General features: G+C 38.2%; 1 protein-coding gene across 14 annotated transcripts in view; it reads left to right on the top strand.

Annotated features, from left to right (window-relative positions):
• eif4g3b (eukaryotic translation initiation factor 4 gamma, 3b) overlaps window positions 1-13,896 on the top strand; it is a 56,550-nt gene that overhangs the window by 26,837 nt on the left and 15,817 nt on the right. For 9 of the 14 annotated variants that reach the window (XM_048179322.1, XM_048179326.1, XM_048179325.1 and 6 more), the window contains 12 exons: window positions 3,673-3,852; window positions 4,043-4,157; window positions 5,688-5,791; window positions 6,795-6,905; window positions 9,248-9,323; window positions 10,839-11,606; window positions 11,683-11,762; window positions 12,147-12,366; window positions 12,452-12,576; window positions 12,902-13,021; window positions 13,250-13,405; window positions 13,630-13,827. In XM_048179322.1, the coding sequence (XP_048035279.1) occupies window positions 3,673-3,852; window positions 4,043-4,157; window positions 5,688-5,791; window positions 6,795-6,905; window positions 9,248-9,323; window positions 10,839-11,606; window positions 11,683-11,762; window positions 12,147-12,366; window positions 12,452-12,576; window positions 12,902-13,021; window positions 13,250-13,405; window positions 13,630-13,827 (2,253 nt within the window). The remainder of the gene's footprint in view (window positions 1-3,672; window positions 3,853-4,042; window positions 4,158-5,687; window positions 5,792-6,794; window positions 6,906-9,247; window positions 9,324-10,838; window positions 11,607-11,682; window positions 11,763-12,146; window positions 12,367-12,451; window positions 12,577-12,901; window positions 13,022-13,249; window positions 13,406-13,629; window positions 13,828-13,896) is intronic. The other 5 variants (XM_048179319.1, XM_048179329.1, XM_048179330.1 and 2 more) reach the window with 3 other exon arrangements.

Genomic DNA, 13,896 nt, shown 5'->3' with positions numbered 1-13,896 from the left:
ACTTTAGTTTAAGTTAGTATTATTTGTGAACCATACATTTGTGAATTACAAACTGTCACTCATGACCTAATAACCAATGTTTTATTAACCACCATCTAACAATAAATTATGAAGTATTACAGTGATGTAATGAAAGAGTATTGCATTAAAGCATTGTTGTTGTCTAAAACTGGATAGTATCATTTGATTAAAACAGCTTTCAGTCTTATCATTAAAAGCATCAATGTCTCTGTACATGATAGAACAGACAGCCTGCCTGAAGATCTGCCCCGCTTTGTCCTTACAATTTGTGTTTTAAAAAATAAGCCGCTTAGCAGAGTGATATTAAAATAATCTCTGGGCTCATAATGTTAACTTAATAATGTGATGTGGCGTTGAAACTGTCAGGAACTCATTCTGTTGAATAAAATGGAAAAACCACGTTGCCTTTGACCGTAGAACTACTATGTTAAAAGTACTTTCAGGCCAGGGATTGAAATTTAGTTTTAAAAAGCAGTCAAAATTGTGGACAAAGCTTTTAGAGGCAAATTATTATGTTTAAGTTCTTAAATTATGGCTTGTTTCATCATCTTTACAGTCTTTTCACTAAACGTAAAGGAAAATGTGGTGCATCACAATTTTTTCCTTTGAGTACATTATATATATATATGTATATTTGACATTTCTCTGGGTTTACATGTCATCTTGGAAAGAAATGTCTCAGCTTGTCACAGTGCCTTATGGAATTGCCTTCTCTTTGATGTTTGCATGCGATACTTTGCCAAAAGATGGTATCTACCTACCTATTTGGAACAGCATTTGCATTGGAGGTGTGCCTATTAGGGCTATATTGATTTCTCAATTTTAATTGATTCTCATTTTGAAGAACCATTATCGATTCTTAAATCCCAAGAATGGATCTTTCAGTCTATACTGCTTTCAGTTGATGATTGAACAAAACTTTGTAGCGCGCCTCCCATCTAATAAATCGCAATAAGCTTTGTGCTTTGTCACTTCTGATACGAAACCTCTCAGCTTTCAAATTCTGTCAATTTTATTATGAAATTTAAACAATAAATACTATTTTGGTGCTCTTTAATGTGGCACAACAGATCATACTGCGCCTTCAGATCAAAGGAAGCATTTGAATCTAATTGAAATCGTATTGAATCGCAAGCTTGTGAGATTGAAATCAAATCGAATTGAATCGTGAAATTTATGTCAATGCCCAGCCCTAGTGCCGATGTATGATGCCTTAAAGGTGCCCTCGAATGAAAAATTGAATTTATCTTGGCATAGTCAAATAACAAGAGTTCAGTACATAGAAATGACATGCAGTGAGTCTCAAACTCCATTGTTTCCTCCTTCTTATATAAATCTCATTTGTTTAAAAGACCTCCGAAGAACAGCTTCGTTCTCAACATAACACCGACTGTTACGTAACAGTCGGGGTGTACGCCCCCAATATTTGCATATGCCAGCCCATGTTCCCAACATTATGAAAGGCATTAGACAAGGGTAGCCCAGTAACGTCTGGATCTGTGCACAAGTGAATCAACAGACTAGGTAAGCAAGCAAGAACAATAGCGAAAAATGGCAGATGGAGCAATAATAACTGACATGATCCATGACATGTCTTTCTAAATGTTTCGTTAGCATGTTGCTAATGTACTGTTAAATGTGGTTAAAGTTACCATCGTTTCTTACTGTATTCACGGAGACAAGAGCCGTCACTTGCACTCTGTATAATGCACAAACACAACGTCATTCTTTATAAATCTCTCCAACAGTGTAGCATTAGCCGTTAGCCACGGAGCACAGCCTCAAATTCATTCAGAATCAAATGTAAACAATATAACGGTATACAATACTCACATAATCCGACGCATGCATGCCGCATGCATGACGAACACTTTGTAAAGATCCATTTGAGGGTTATATTAGCTGTGTGAACTTTGTTTATGCACTGTTCAAGGCAAGCGCGAGCTCCGTGGGCGTGGAGCACGAGAATTAAAGGGCCAGTAGCCCTGAATCGGCTCATTTATAATGATGCCCCAAAATAGGCAGTTAAAAAAAAAAAAATCTATGGGGTATTTTGAGCTGAAACTTCAGACACATTCAGGGGACACCTTAGACTTATATTACATCTTTTTTTTTAAAAAGTTCTAGGGCACCTTTAAAATGCTGCCTGTGTAGGTTTTGGAACAGAGCTGCTGGCTCCTAATCAGTGGTGAGAGTTAGAGTAATAATGTATCTGCAGATAATACAGCTACCGTCTGTGTTCAAAGAGCAACATGCTGACTGTCCTTAAGGAAACTCTGTTCTATTGGCCACACCCACAGTGTCGAAATTGCTGTGTGAGAGCTCAAGACTGTTTACCTGTGACAGGCACCTCCCACCGAATCGAAATCTTTATCATAATTAACTGTACTGTAGGGTAGGCTGATTCAGACATGGTAAATGGAATTTGGAATCTTTTTTCTTTTTTCTTTAAGTAAATCTCAAGTGAAATGACTTTGCAAATGCTGTTACCTTAAATGGCAATATATTGCATGATAATCATATAGCAACAATTTGGCTCATGGCTACAAATATTATTTTTAATATTATTACAATTTAAAATGACTTTTTCAACTTTAATATATTTTAAAATGTAATTTATTCCTTTGATGGCAAAATTAATTTTCAGCATCATTACTCCAGTCTTAAGTGTCACATGATCCTTCAGAAATCATTCTAATATGCTGATTTTCTTATCAATGTTGACAATAGTTTTGCTGCTTAATATTTTTTTGAAAAACAATATTTATTTCCAGTATACTTTGATGAATAGAAAGTTCAAAAGAACAGCATTCATTTGCAAAGAAATCTTTTGTAAGGTTACAAATATCTTTACTGTCACATTTGATCAATTAAATGTCCTTGCTGAATAAAAATATTAATTTCTTCAAAAAAAAATCTTACTGACCCCAAACTTTTTAAAAGTGTGTTTTTTTTGTTTGTTTGTTTGTTTTTTTTAATCAGAAATAGCTAAAACGGGTTAACTTACACTTACAAGGTGCAACCAAACTGCATTTTCTAGAGTGACTCCATACACAAACACACAATGATGATTGTTCAAATGTGATTGTCACTTTTCCTGTAAAATGTAACACTGCTGTCTTTGTGTACAAAACATGATTAAGCAAGCGCACAGAATAGGAGTGACACCTGTATTTAGCCTCAGTGTTTACGTGGTCCTTATGACTCACATTTCTGCAACAGTTAATAAACTGATTCAGTGGCAAACCAGTTCTCAGTTTGGATGAAAATTGATGATTCACTGTTGTTGGCATTTGTACATAGTCACAAGTGTGAGATGCTGGAGTCAACAGGTCTATTTGAGAAATGTATTAATAGAAAGGTCTCTTCATAGTATTATAAATAAGTACTATAATTTGCTATTTGGAGTTGAAAAGAAAAAAGCACACAAACGCACTACTGTGATTCATGCATGCATGATCTATTATGAAGGCATTGTAACAAGTGTTTATCATCAGATAGTATCTATATACCTCTATATATTGCATGTTACTTAGGATGGTCTTTGTTTCTTGCATGCGTTTATATAAATAGTTGTACAAAATGTGTTTACTTTTCTGATACGTATCAGTTTGCCACATAACTGATCTCTCCTGTCTTTTTTCCTCACAGTTTTTTCAGAGGACGCAGATGCAAACGGCCCGGCCCACCATTCCAAGCAACAACCCTTCCATTCGGCCCACATCTCAGACCCCCACGGCAGCGGTCTATTCCCCCAATCAGCCCATCATGATGACCATGGCTCCCATGCCCTTCCATTCCCCACAGACAGCGCAGTACTACATCCCTCAGGTCAGACAGCACAAGACTGCAGACAGGAATCACATTACACGTACTATATCTGGACCATGTGTTTACATCAGGTTATTTTAATGTGTTTGTTGTGATGTTTATGTAAACAATGTGTCTCAGGTTGATGACATATTGTTTGCAGTTATACTTGTTGAATTTTCACTAATTCGCTTGTCGTGTGATTGTACAGTACCGTCACAGTGCTCCTCAGTATGTAGGGCCTCCTCAACAGTACCCAGTCCAGCCCACTGGACCCAGTACATTCTATGCTGGACCCAGTCCAGGGGACTTCCCTGCACCTTATGGTGAGTTTAGCACCCTCATTCCCTTCCTGTCTGCCAGCTTATAAATACCTGTGGGTTACTGTTGACTTTCTCATGCAGTCTGCTGATTTCCTTTTTACTGTTTTAATCTTGTAAATCTGAATTTTTAGAATGAGAACAAGATTTTAAGATGAACTATCTATTTGTGGTTTGTCATTCATGTGGCTTTGGTTTTAGTTTCGAAACAATTCATTCTGATAAGCAGACAAATTTTCAGAAAATTACAAAACTGTGACATTTGCTTGTTAACAATTTTAGTATTTAAAATTGCTTGTGAATATTGTATGCTTCTATGTTGTTTACTCTAGGGCTGCAACAACTAATCGATAGTGACGAAAGAGTCATCAGTAGATTTCATTATCAAATTTCAAACATTTTTGGATTTTATATGATTTTATTAAGAGTTATATAATTGAAGGTTTTTGAGGAAAACATTCCAGGATTTTTCTCCATATAGTGGATTTCAACGGCTACCAACAGGTTGAAGGTCCAAATTACAGTTTCAGTGCAGCTTCAAAGGGCTTTAAACGATACCAGATGAGGAATAAGGGTCTTATCTAGTGAAACGATCAGTCATTTTCGAAAAAAATACAACTGTTTATTAGGGCTGCACGATATATCGCATGAGATTGTCACGCGCATTTCGTCAGTAAAGCCGGTTCCCTGATTACCGCTAAATCGCCATCACCTGCTTTCAAATGGAGCGGCATTTAATAGACAGAGCCGTAGTTCACTGACAAGCCACGCAATATCGCGTTCATATCGCAGATAATTCGCCTTCGATAATGAACGTGATATTGCGTGGCTTGTCAGTGAACTACGGCTCTGTCTATTAAATGCCGCTCCATTTGAAAGCAGGTGATGACGATTTAGCGGTAATCAGGGAACCGGCTTTACTGACGAAATGCGCGTGACAATCGCATGCGATATATCGTGCAGCCCTACTGTTTATACTTTATAAACACAAAATATCACCTTGAACGTACTTCCTATTTCCGCATTCTTCAAAACGCTTACGCTGAATGTTCTACGCCTTCCCTATTCTACTTACGGAAAAAAACGAAACTGCCGCCGCGTTCGTTCCGTAAGTAGAATAGGTTTTTATGTATATTATTATATAGTAGTTTTTATATTTTAAATTCTTTTTTGCACACAATATATAGCATAGTCTACAAACATTGTATTCATAGCCTTCAACTGGCATACTGTTTGAAGGAAATTATCACATTTCAAACTGTTTTTTGTTTTACACATTTTTACGGTATATTTAAAGTTATATATTTAATTGAAAAAGTTTTATATTTTAAGTTTTTTTTTTTTTTTTTTTGAACAAGTGCATAGCATAGCCAGCATAAAGGATTTACATTAATTTGCATACTGCTTGAAGAAGGATAGTGAGCAAAACACAGAAAATATTGGGTGTGATCAACAGAATCATAGTTTAGTTGCATCAAATCTGGTCTGAATGAGTCTTTAATATGGAACTTCTTGTCTTGTACGGTTTGTGAGCAGCAGGACCTCCCTTCTATCCTGGGCAGCCCATGTACACACCATCTACACCCATCATAATGCCTACACCACAACAACCTCCACCTGCTAAGAGGGAAAAGAAAACAGTGAGTGTACATGAACTGTTTATTCTGTGTCATCTTTATAGCAGTATTTAAACTGGAATGTCCCCATAATGCTTTGAGAAAATTAGTATTGAAAAACTTAATAGGTTCAGGTTTAATTCATATATAATTAACCAGTAGGGTTGGGTTCTAATCGATTCCCAGTTTAGATTCCAATATGATAAAAAAAAAAGTCAAACATTTAGATATCAAACATTTATTCTGTATTTTTGAAAAACATTCTGTAGCTGAATACCATGAACAAAAATCTTAGACTAACTAATATATTATTAAACACAAGTATACAGTCAGTAATACAAAAAGAACAAGTAAGCAAATTAGCAATAGCACAAATAAATAAACGCAGTTCAGAAATGTAAATCAAATGTAAAATAACACTGCATGTTTTTCTTTTTATAAATAAAATGTAGATTAATTCTCAAAGTTACAAAAATTATTAGTGAGTGATTTTCTTACTCTTTTCAGTAATGACACAGACAGCAGCAGGTTTATTAGGCTGCTGTCACTCTAAGACCCAATGCATGGATCCAGTATACTGTTATACATTTGTTTTCTTTCGCAACTGTTTATGTTCATTTAAGACATTACTGACTGTGTTTATGGGGATATTGACATCATTTTGTTTTTATTTGTCTATTTAAGCGCAAGAAGATGTGAAAGAGAACTCAATTCAGTATTAGTGCACTATATGAGAGGTGGCTTTTTGTGCGCTCGCTCTGGATGTGCCCAGCACAGAAAACAGTGCATAAGTGTCGAATTGAGTTCGTCGTCTTGTGCTTGAATGGTTTAAACCACATTACAGTGCACACACAGAAATCGATAAGCGGAATCAAAATTTTAATTTTATAAGAAGTATCCAATTACAGAATTGGAATTGATTTTCGATTCCCAACCCTATTAACCAGCCTTGGGTAATAGTGAACAGGAATTATATTGTACATGATGCTTCTGGTGCTTTATCAGTTAATTTTTTGTCTGTTTATTGTCCTCCAAGATCCGCATCCGAGACCCCAACCAGGGCGGCAAGGATGTCACAGATGAGATATTATCAGGGGTGGGTGGGAGTCGGCCTTCCTCCACTCCTACACCTCCACAGGTAAGATGGCCAATCACATCAAATCAAACATAAAAACCCCATGCACACATACAGATTTAGCATAATATTGTCCACTTTCTAATTTCTCAACCTTTTTTGACTTGAGCCAATAAGCAACCACCCAGAACACCTTAACAAAGACAAAATCTAGTCTTCTAAAAATCTAATCTTGACATTTGATATTCAGCAGTGCTTTGTTCTGCCTGCATTGACACCATTTTCTTTTAAGAGCTGCTGTGCAGCCAAAATTATATACCAGTTATCACTGTAAAGCTGCTTTGACACAATCTGCATTGTAAAAAGCGCTATATAAATAAAGGTGACTTGACTTGGCTAGTCAGAACACCATAGCAACTCCACCTATTGACTTTGTAGCCACACTGCCAGAGTTTCCATTCCTTCATAATCAGGAGTTTATCTTCTTATCTAAAGCCACAGCTTATGTCCTTAGGTCAGCACCTTTGCTGAGGAGTTAATTGCTTAACAATTTGATCTTTTGCCCACTAGCCACCAATTTTACACACTTGTAATGAAGAACTCTGAACGTAGCCTTGAAACATTAGCCGCTTTTCCACCGTCAGGCCGAACGGTTCTAAGAACTGTAAGGAACGGTTCCAGTTATATTTTGACTTGAGCTTGGATTGGCACGGCACTATTACAAGCCATTCTCAACCGTGCTGGTGGAATGTGTAGCAACATCGCCACTCAGGATTGATCACTTGTCTGTTGCCTGGCTGCCATTTTCTCTTTATCTTACCAAGTGCGCTATTTGAGCAAAGTTAGCACAAGTTCATAATAAAATTAAAAGAAATATCTGATCATCCTCCATAACACAGTCGCTATTTGAATCTCATATGGTCTGCAAACTCTTGCATTACAAAGGCAACGACTGACACATTTGTGTTACATTCCAAAGAGCTCCGTTATCAGCCCCACAGTGGAAAATTAAACCATATCCATACCAGTTGGGCTGAACTGGCACGGAATGGAACAGTTAAGCAATGAGAATGGTTTGACCCGATGATGGAAAAGTGGAAATTGTTTTTCCTGTAGAAGTAATTGTGCATAATTCTATAAAAGTTATTTCGAATTTTATAAAATGTTTCAATCTTGCATATTGTTACGTGTTGTATTTCTGCCTCATGATTGTTTGTGCCGTCTTGGTCCATGTGTGTCCCTTTACAGTGACTCCTCATCTACACACTCCAGTAGAATATCCCTCATCCTCAGTGTGCCTAATCTAAAACCGGGCTTTTCAAATTGGGGTCCACAGGCTATCCATGTCAAAAGTGATATAAGAATATGTGTATTTTTACAGGAATAAATAAAAACAAATATGTGTGTGGTATTGTGAAAAACAATCCTTATTTGCAACTACGTTCCACCCTTCAAGTGTTTGGGGTCAGATGAAATTCATGAAATTCAGACACGAAATTCTATTTTTAAAAAATGCTATTCTTTTGAACTTTCTATTCAAGGGTCCTGAAAAAATGTATCATGGTTTCCACAAAACTATTTAACTGTTTTTTTAACATTGACAATAATAAATATTTCTTGAGCACCAAATCAGCATATTAGAATGATTTCTGAAGGATCATGTGAGAGAAATGGAGTTATATAGAAAACAGATATTATTAATTAATATATTGTAATAATATTTAACAATATAACAGTTTTTACAATATTTTTGATCAAATAAATGCAGCCTTGGTGGCATAAGAGACTTCTATCAAATAATTATAATCCTACCGACTCCAAACTTTTGAATAGTTAGTGTATGTTCAAGATTAATTTTTATTGTTGTATATTTATATACAAGTTTTGTCTTATAATTATCACCTTTAGCTTGCTCATTAGCTTTCTTATACAATTATTATGTTAACATATAATTGTCTTTATAATATTACACATTTCACACAAAGTATAAATGAGTCTGATTACAAGAAAATATTTAGCCTTTATGTAGTCACCAAGACAAATTCCTTTTGTAAGATCATTCTGATCATATTTTGGTGGTGAGACATAAAATTGTATGAAATGGTTTTTAAAATCCCTGTTCTAAGGCACAATCCCTGTAGATGGAGCACTCACTGTGTTTGGACACTTCCTCTGTCTTCTCTCCCTGAACGTTAACCGTGTTCGTCTCTCCTCTGCTCTCTTTCCCCTTTTCCTCCTCATGTTTTTTCCATTTCTGCTCCCCTCTCTCTCCTCTCCATTCTCTGTGTTTCTGTTTTTCCCGCTCTGTCTGTGTGCTGCATATGTGCGTGTGCCTTGTGTCTCTCTGTTGCTAGTTTTTATGTCCGCACCCTCATTATCCTCACATTTTCTACCTCAAATCCCAGCAGCTGAACAACCAGGTAGCAGATCACGGGCATGCAATGTATAATGTGGACAGCGCCCAGCTCGACTTGAAAACAGGTCAGGCTTTGAAGCAAATGCACCTTCTCCCCACAGGTTCAGAGCAGTGGTCCTCAACTGGTGGATTTTGTTGAGAACCACTGGTCTGTCTTTTTTTTTTTTTTTTCATAATTTTTTTCATCAACTATCTTAAAGATAGTTTATCCAAAAATGAAAATTCTGTCATTTACTCACCCTCAAGTTGTTCCTAAACCTGTATGAATTTCTTTGTTCTGCTGAACACAACGGAAGCTAATTGGAAAAATGTCAGTAACCAAACAGATTTCACCTCATATTTACTACCGTAGTAGGAAAAAAAATACTATGTTTGGTTACTGACATTTTCCCAAATATCTTCCCTTGTGTTCAGAACAAAGAAATACAGGTTTGTCATACAGGTTTGGAACTACTTGAGGGTGAGTAAATGATGACAATTTTCATTTTTGGGTGAACTATCCCTTTAATTTTACATTGCCAACAAAATCACTGCAAATGCATTTTATGTTATTTATGTATGTTATGTATTGTACTATTCATTTTTAATTATTTAACTAAAACAGAAAATCTTAAAGGGTTAGTTCACCCAAAAATGAAAATTCTGTCATTTATTAGTTACCCTCATGCCGTTCCACACCCGTAAGACCTTCGTTAATCTTCGGAACACAAATTAAGATATTTTAGTTGAAATCCGATGGCTCAGTGAGGCGTCCATAGGGAGCAATGACACTTCCTCTCTCAAGATCCATAAAGGTACTAAAAACATATTTAAATCGGTTCATGTGAGTACAGTGGTTCAATATTAATATTATAAAGCGACAAGAATATTTTTGGAGTGCCAAAAAAACAAAATAACGACTTATTTAGAGATGACCGATTTCAAAACACTGCTTCATGAAGCATCGGAGCAAAAATGAATCAGAGTATCGAATCATGATTCAGATCGCGTGTCAAACTGCCAACGGCTGAAATCATGTGACTTTGGCGCTCCGAACAGAAGATTCGGTACACTGATTCATTTATGCTCCGATGCTTCCTGAAGCAGTGTTTTGAAATCGGAGCCATCGGATTTCAACTAAAATATCTTAATTTGTGTTCCGAAGATGAACGAAGGTCTTACGGGTGTGGAACGGCATGAGGGTGAGTAATAAATGACAGAATCTTCATTTTTGGGTGAACTAACCCTTTAAGATCACCACTTTCATGATGTTGCTTAATTTTTTTGCCAACAAAATCACTGCAAATGCAATGCAAATGTTTAATATTTTGCCCAAAGCTACACATATGTATCAGATGTAGGTGTAATCTTCTGATGAAATGATTAATGTCTGTTGTCAATAATGAACACCAGTCAAAATGTATGCTCTTTGACAATAAATGATTGTTTTCACCATGAGCAAACTGAGAAAATAATTACTACATTCTCAGGATTTCCTGATATGATTAATCCTGATAATCACAATATTTGTTTTTTACCCTACTCTGTCAGTATATATACTGTACCTCTGATGCATTTCCTTGTTTAATGAATGGCTCTAGATTGCAAGACAAAACTAGAGTTTGCTTCGCAAAGATCTGCATCTCCTGGACTGCGGCAGCCAGAGACTTCGTTGGAGAGAATTGATCCGAGCAGCCCGGTCCAAGAGCCCTCTCCCTCACAGAAAACTGAGCTTCCCCCCTCCGGCCCAGAAACGGCCTCAAGTGTAGCTACAGCCCCCAGTCCTTCCATACCTGCCTCAACAGTGGAGTCAGCTGACGCCCAGAGCCCATCAGCTGAGCCCAGCCCCACTAAAGCTGTCACACCAGAACCTGAGAGCTCTGAACCAGAGAAATCCTCCTCCTCAGAGCAACCCTCACCTCAGAGCCTGTCTACATCTCAGGCCCAGCCAGAAAAGGCTGTCAATGGGCTGACGGACACCGATGCTGCTCCCTTGAGTGAAGACTCGGAATCCCAACACAGGGAAGTCTCTCCGTTGCTGCCTACTTCCAGTGTGCCCCAGTCCCCCAGCCCGGAGCCCAGGCCCATCACACCGGCGCTGGACGCTGAGTCTGCGGTGGTAAAAACGGATAGTCCCTCGCCTCCTGCTGAGGACAGCGCTGGATGTCCTGACGCCCCGTTCCTCTCCACCTCCACTACTGCTGCTATCTCCACCACACCTGCTCCTCCTCCAGGACTCATGCACCCAAGTCAGGTTTCTGCAGGGTCAGCCAGGAGACCCTCTACAGGAGCAGAGCTCAAAGAAACAGGGAAGGAGACCGAGGCCTTGTCGGACAAGAGAGGCGAGCCTTTCTTGCAGTCCAGAAAAGGTAAGCACCTGGAATAAACAGCTACGATGAATGTTGTGAGGGTCATTCAAATAACACAAGCTTTTTAACTGTACAGCTACATCTAGTGCACCAAAGACCTGGAAGAACCCAAAAAAGAACATGCCTGTAGGGCAAGATCAGTGTCCAAACAAAGAGGTAAAATAATTTCCATGTTTTTTTTGTGCATCATTTGATGCATCTGGCTTTTATTCTAAAGTAATCTAATCACAACAAACAGGTATTTTTCATTGAATTTATCATTTTTGGAACAGTTCTATTGGTTTAATTATATTTTTGTTTATAAAGGAACCTTTTAGTCGTGTTTTGTGGTAGTCAAGAGTTGCCAACAAAGGGTGAAACCAGTGAAAACCAGTTATGCCCTTGGATTATAGTTGTCTGTACACATATTTGATACATCAGGGTTATTATTATTATTTTATATATGATAAATGATAGATATCTATGAAATCTAGATATCTATAATGTTGATTGTAGTCAAATTAGTAAGGTAGGCTTAAAGTGGCTGTGTGTGTTTGGTAGGAGGACATGGATCAGCCCTCTATGGAGTCTGCTGCAGAGAGCCCCAGTCCTCCTCCTGTGGAGGTGGAGAGGAGGCCGTCAGTAGGAGCTGTGCTCGAGGAGAACGGAGAACAGGAAGTAGAGCCTCAGAGAAATGGAGCTGAACACTCGTCTGAAACCGAAAGCAGTGACAGCATACACCCGCCTGCAGTCAAAGAGCCGCTGATCAAAACAGTGCCACGTAAGGCCATCTCTCGACATTCTCTAGTTTCCCACATGTGTATCTGCCAGGTTTTACCACTGAAAGCATTTCTGCTCTTCTGCAGAGCCTGCAGAGAAGAATGGCAAGAAGCAGTACGACAGAGACTTCCTGTTGGGCTTCCAGTTCATGCCTGCGTGTGTGCAGAAACCAGAGGGGCTTCCTCCCATTTCTGATGTTGTTCTAGATAAGGTCAGCCAATATTACACAGGCTGTTCATTAAAAAATGTCAATACAATAGCGTTATACTTGTACTAAATGAACACGGTAAATTGACAGCCCTAGTTTGAACATATAGAATGGTAGTTTGAAGTTAATAATTGAAAATTCTTATAGGAATTTAGCTTGTACCAGAATTAATTTGCACACCATTAAATGGACTACTATGGGAATAAAGGGATATTGTAACCTGATTATGGCCCTCTTTTAAATCCCTGTAAAACTCATTACTGCTCTTGTACAGAGTAGTAAGTTGTTCTTTAAGAGAAGCCTAATGTGTTTCTGCCTTGCTGAACAGATTAACCAAAATAAGCTGCCCATGCGGCCAGTAGACCCACGTGTGATTTCCAGAGGCCCAGACTTCACGCCAGCGTTTGCGGATTTCGGCCGGCAGATTCAAGGAGGCAGGGGAGCACCGGTTCGTTCCACCTTCCATTACTTATTCTCTCACTTATACAGAAAATAATATAGAGCTTTGTCTTAATATCTACAATAAGTCAATTATTATGCTCCATAGACCCTCTATCTTTAATTTAATTACATTTTTTAAAACTTAACACATGAATAAAAACCTTTTTCAATTTACATTATCTTAGAAACACTTATTATTCCTGTCCATACTGTATAATTATGTCTGTTCCTTCAGCTGTTGAATGTTGGCCTGCGGCGCCCTCCTGGACGCAAGATCATCACAAACGTGTCTGTGAACGATGAGGTGCAGCTGAGGACAACAGAGAATGCTTGGAAGCCTGGCATGAAGCGGGAGAGTGCCGTTGAAGATCCAGACGCCCAGAAAACTCAGGTCCTCCTTCACTTTTACTCCGTCCCGAACCAAAGACACATTTCAGATGCCCTTATGTAGCTTATTTTGCAGTACGAAGAAAGTATGTTGCGGTATCCAGATGTTCAGCTATAGTTAAATAGTTTATTACCTTATTTCTTTCTCTAATACTAAGAGCTTGGGACCTTAGGATTGATTGTTGCCTTGGAGGACATTCAGTAGTATGTTCATTGATGTTTTTACAGGAGCTTTTCCGAAAAGTGCGTAGTATTCTCAACAAATTGACGCCACAGATGTTCAACCAGCTGATGAAGCAGGTGACTGACCTCACCATTGACACAGAGGAGCGGCTCAAGGGGGTCATAGACCTGGTTTTCGAGAAAGCCATCGATGAACCCAGCTTCTCTGTGGCCTATGGCAATATGTGCAGCTGTCTGGCCACGGTGAGTCAGACTTTCCATTAAAACTGGGGTCTGTTAAAATGTAACAATAGTATTTAAGTTCAGTAATCA

The sequence above is a fragment of the Megalobrama amblycephala genome, linkage group LG24, assembly GCF_018812025.1.
Source record: "Megalobrama amblycephala isolate DHTTF-2021 linkage group LG24, ASM1881202v1, whole genome shotgun sequence".
Lineage (NCBI taxonomy): Eukaryota > Metazoa > Chordata > Actinopteri > Cypriniformes > Xenocyprididae > Megalobrama > Megalobrama amblycephala.
This window is presented reverse-complemented; position numbering and strand designations above follow the sequence as displayed.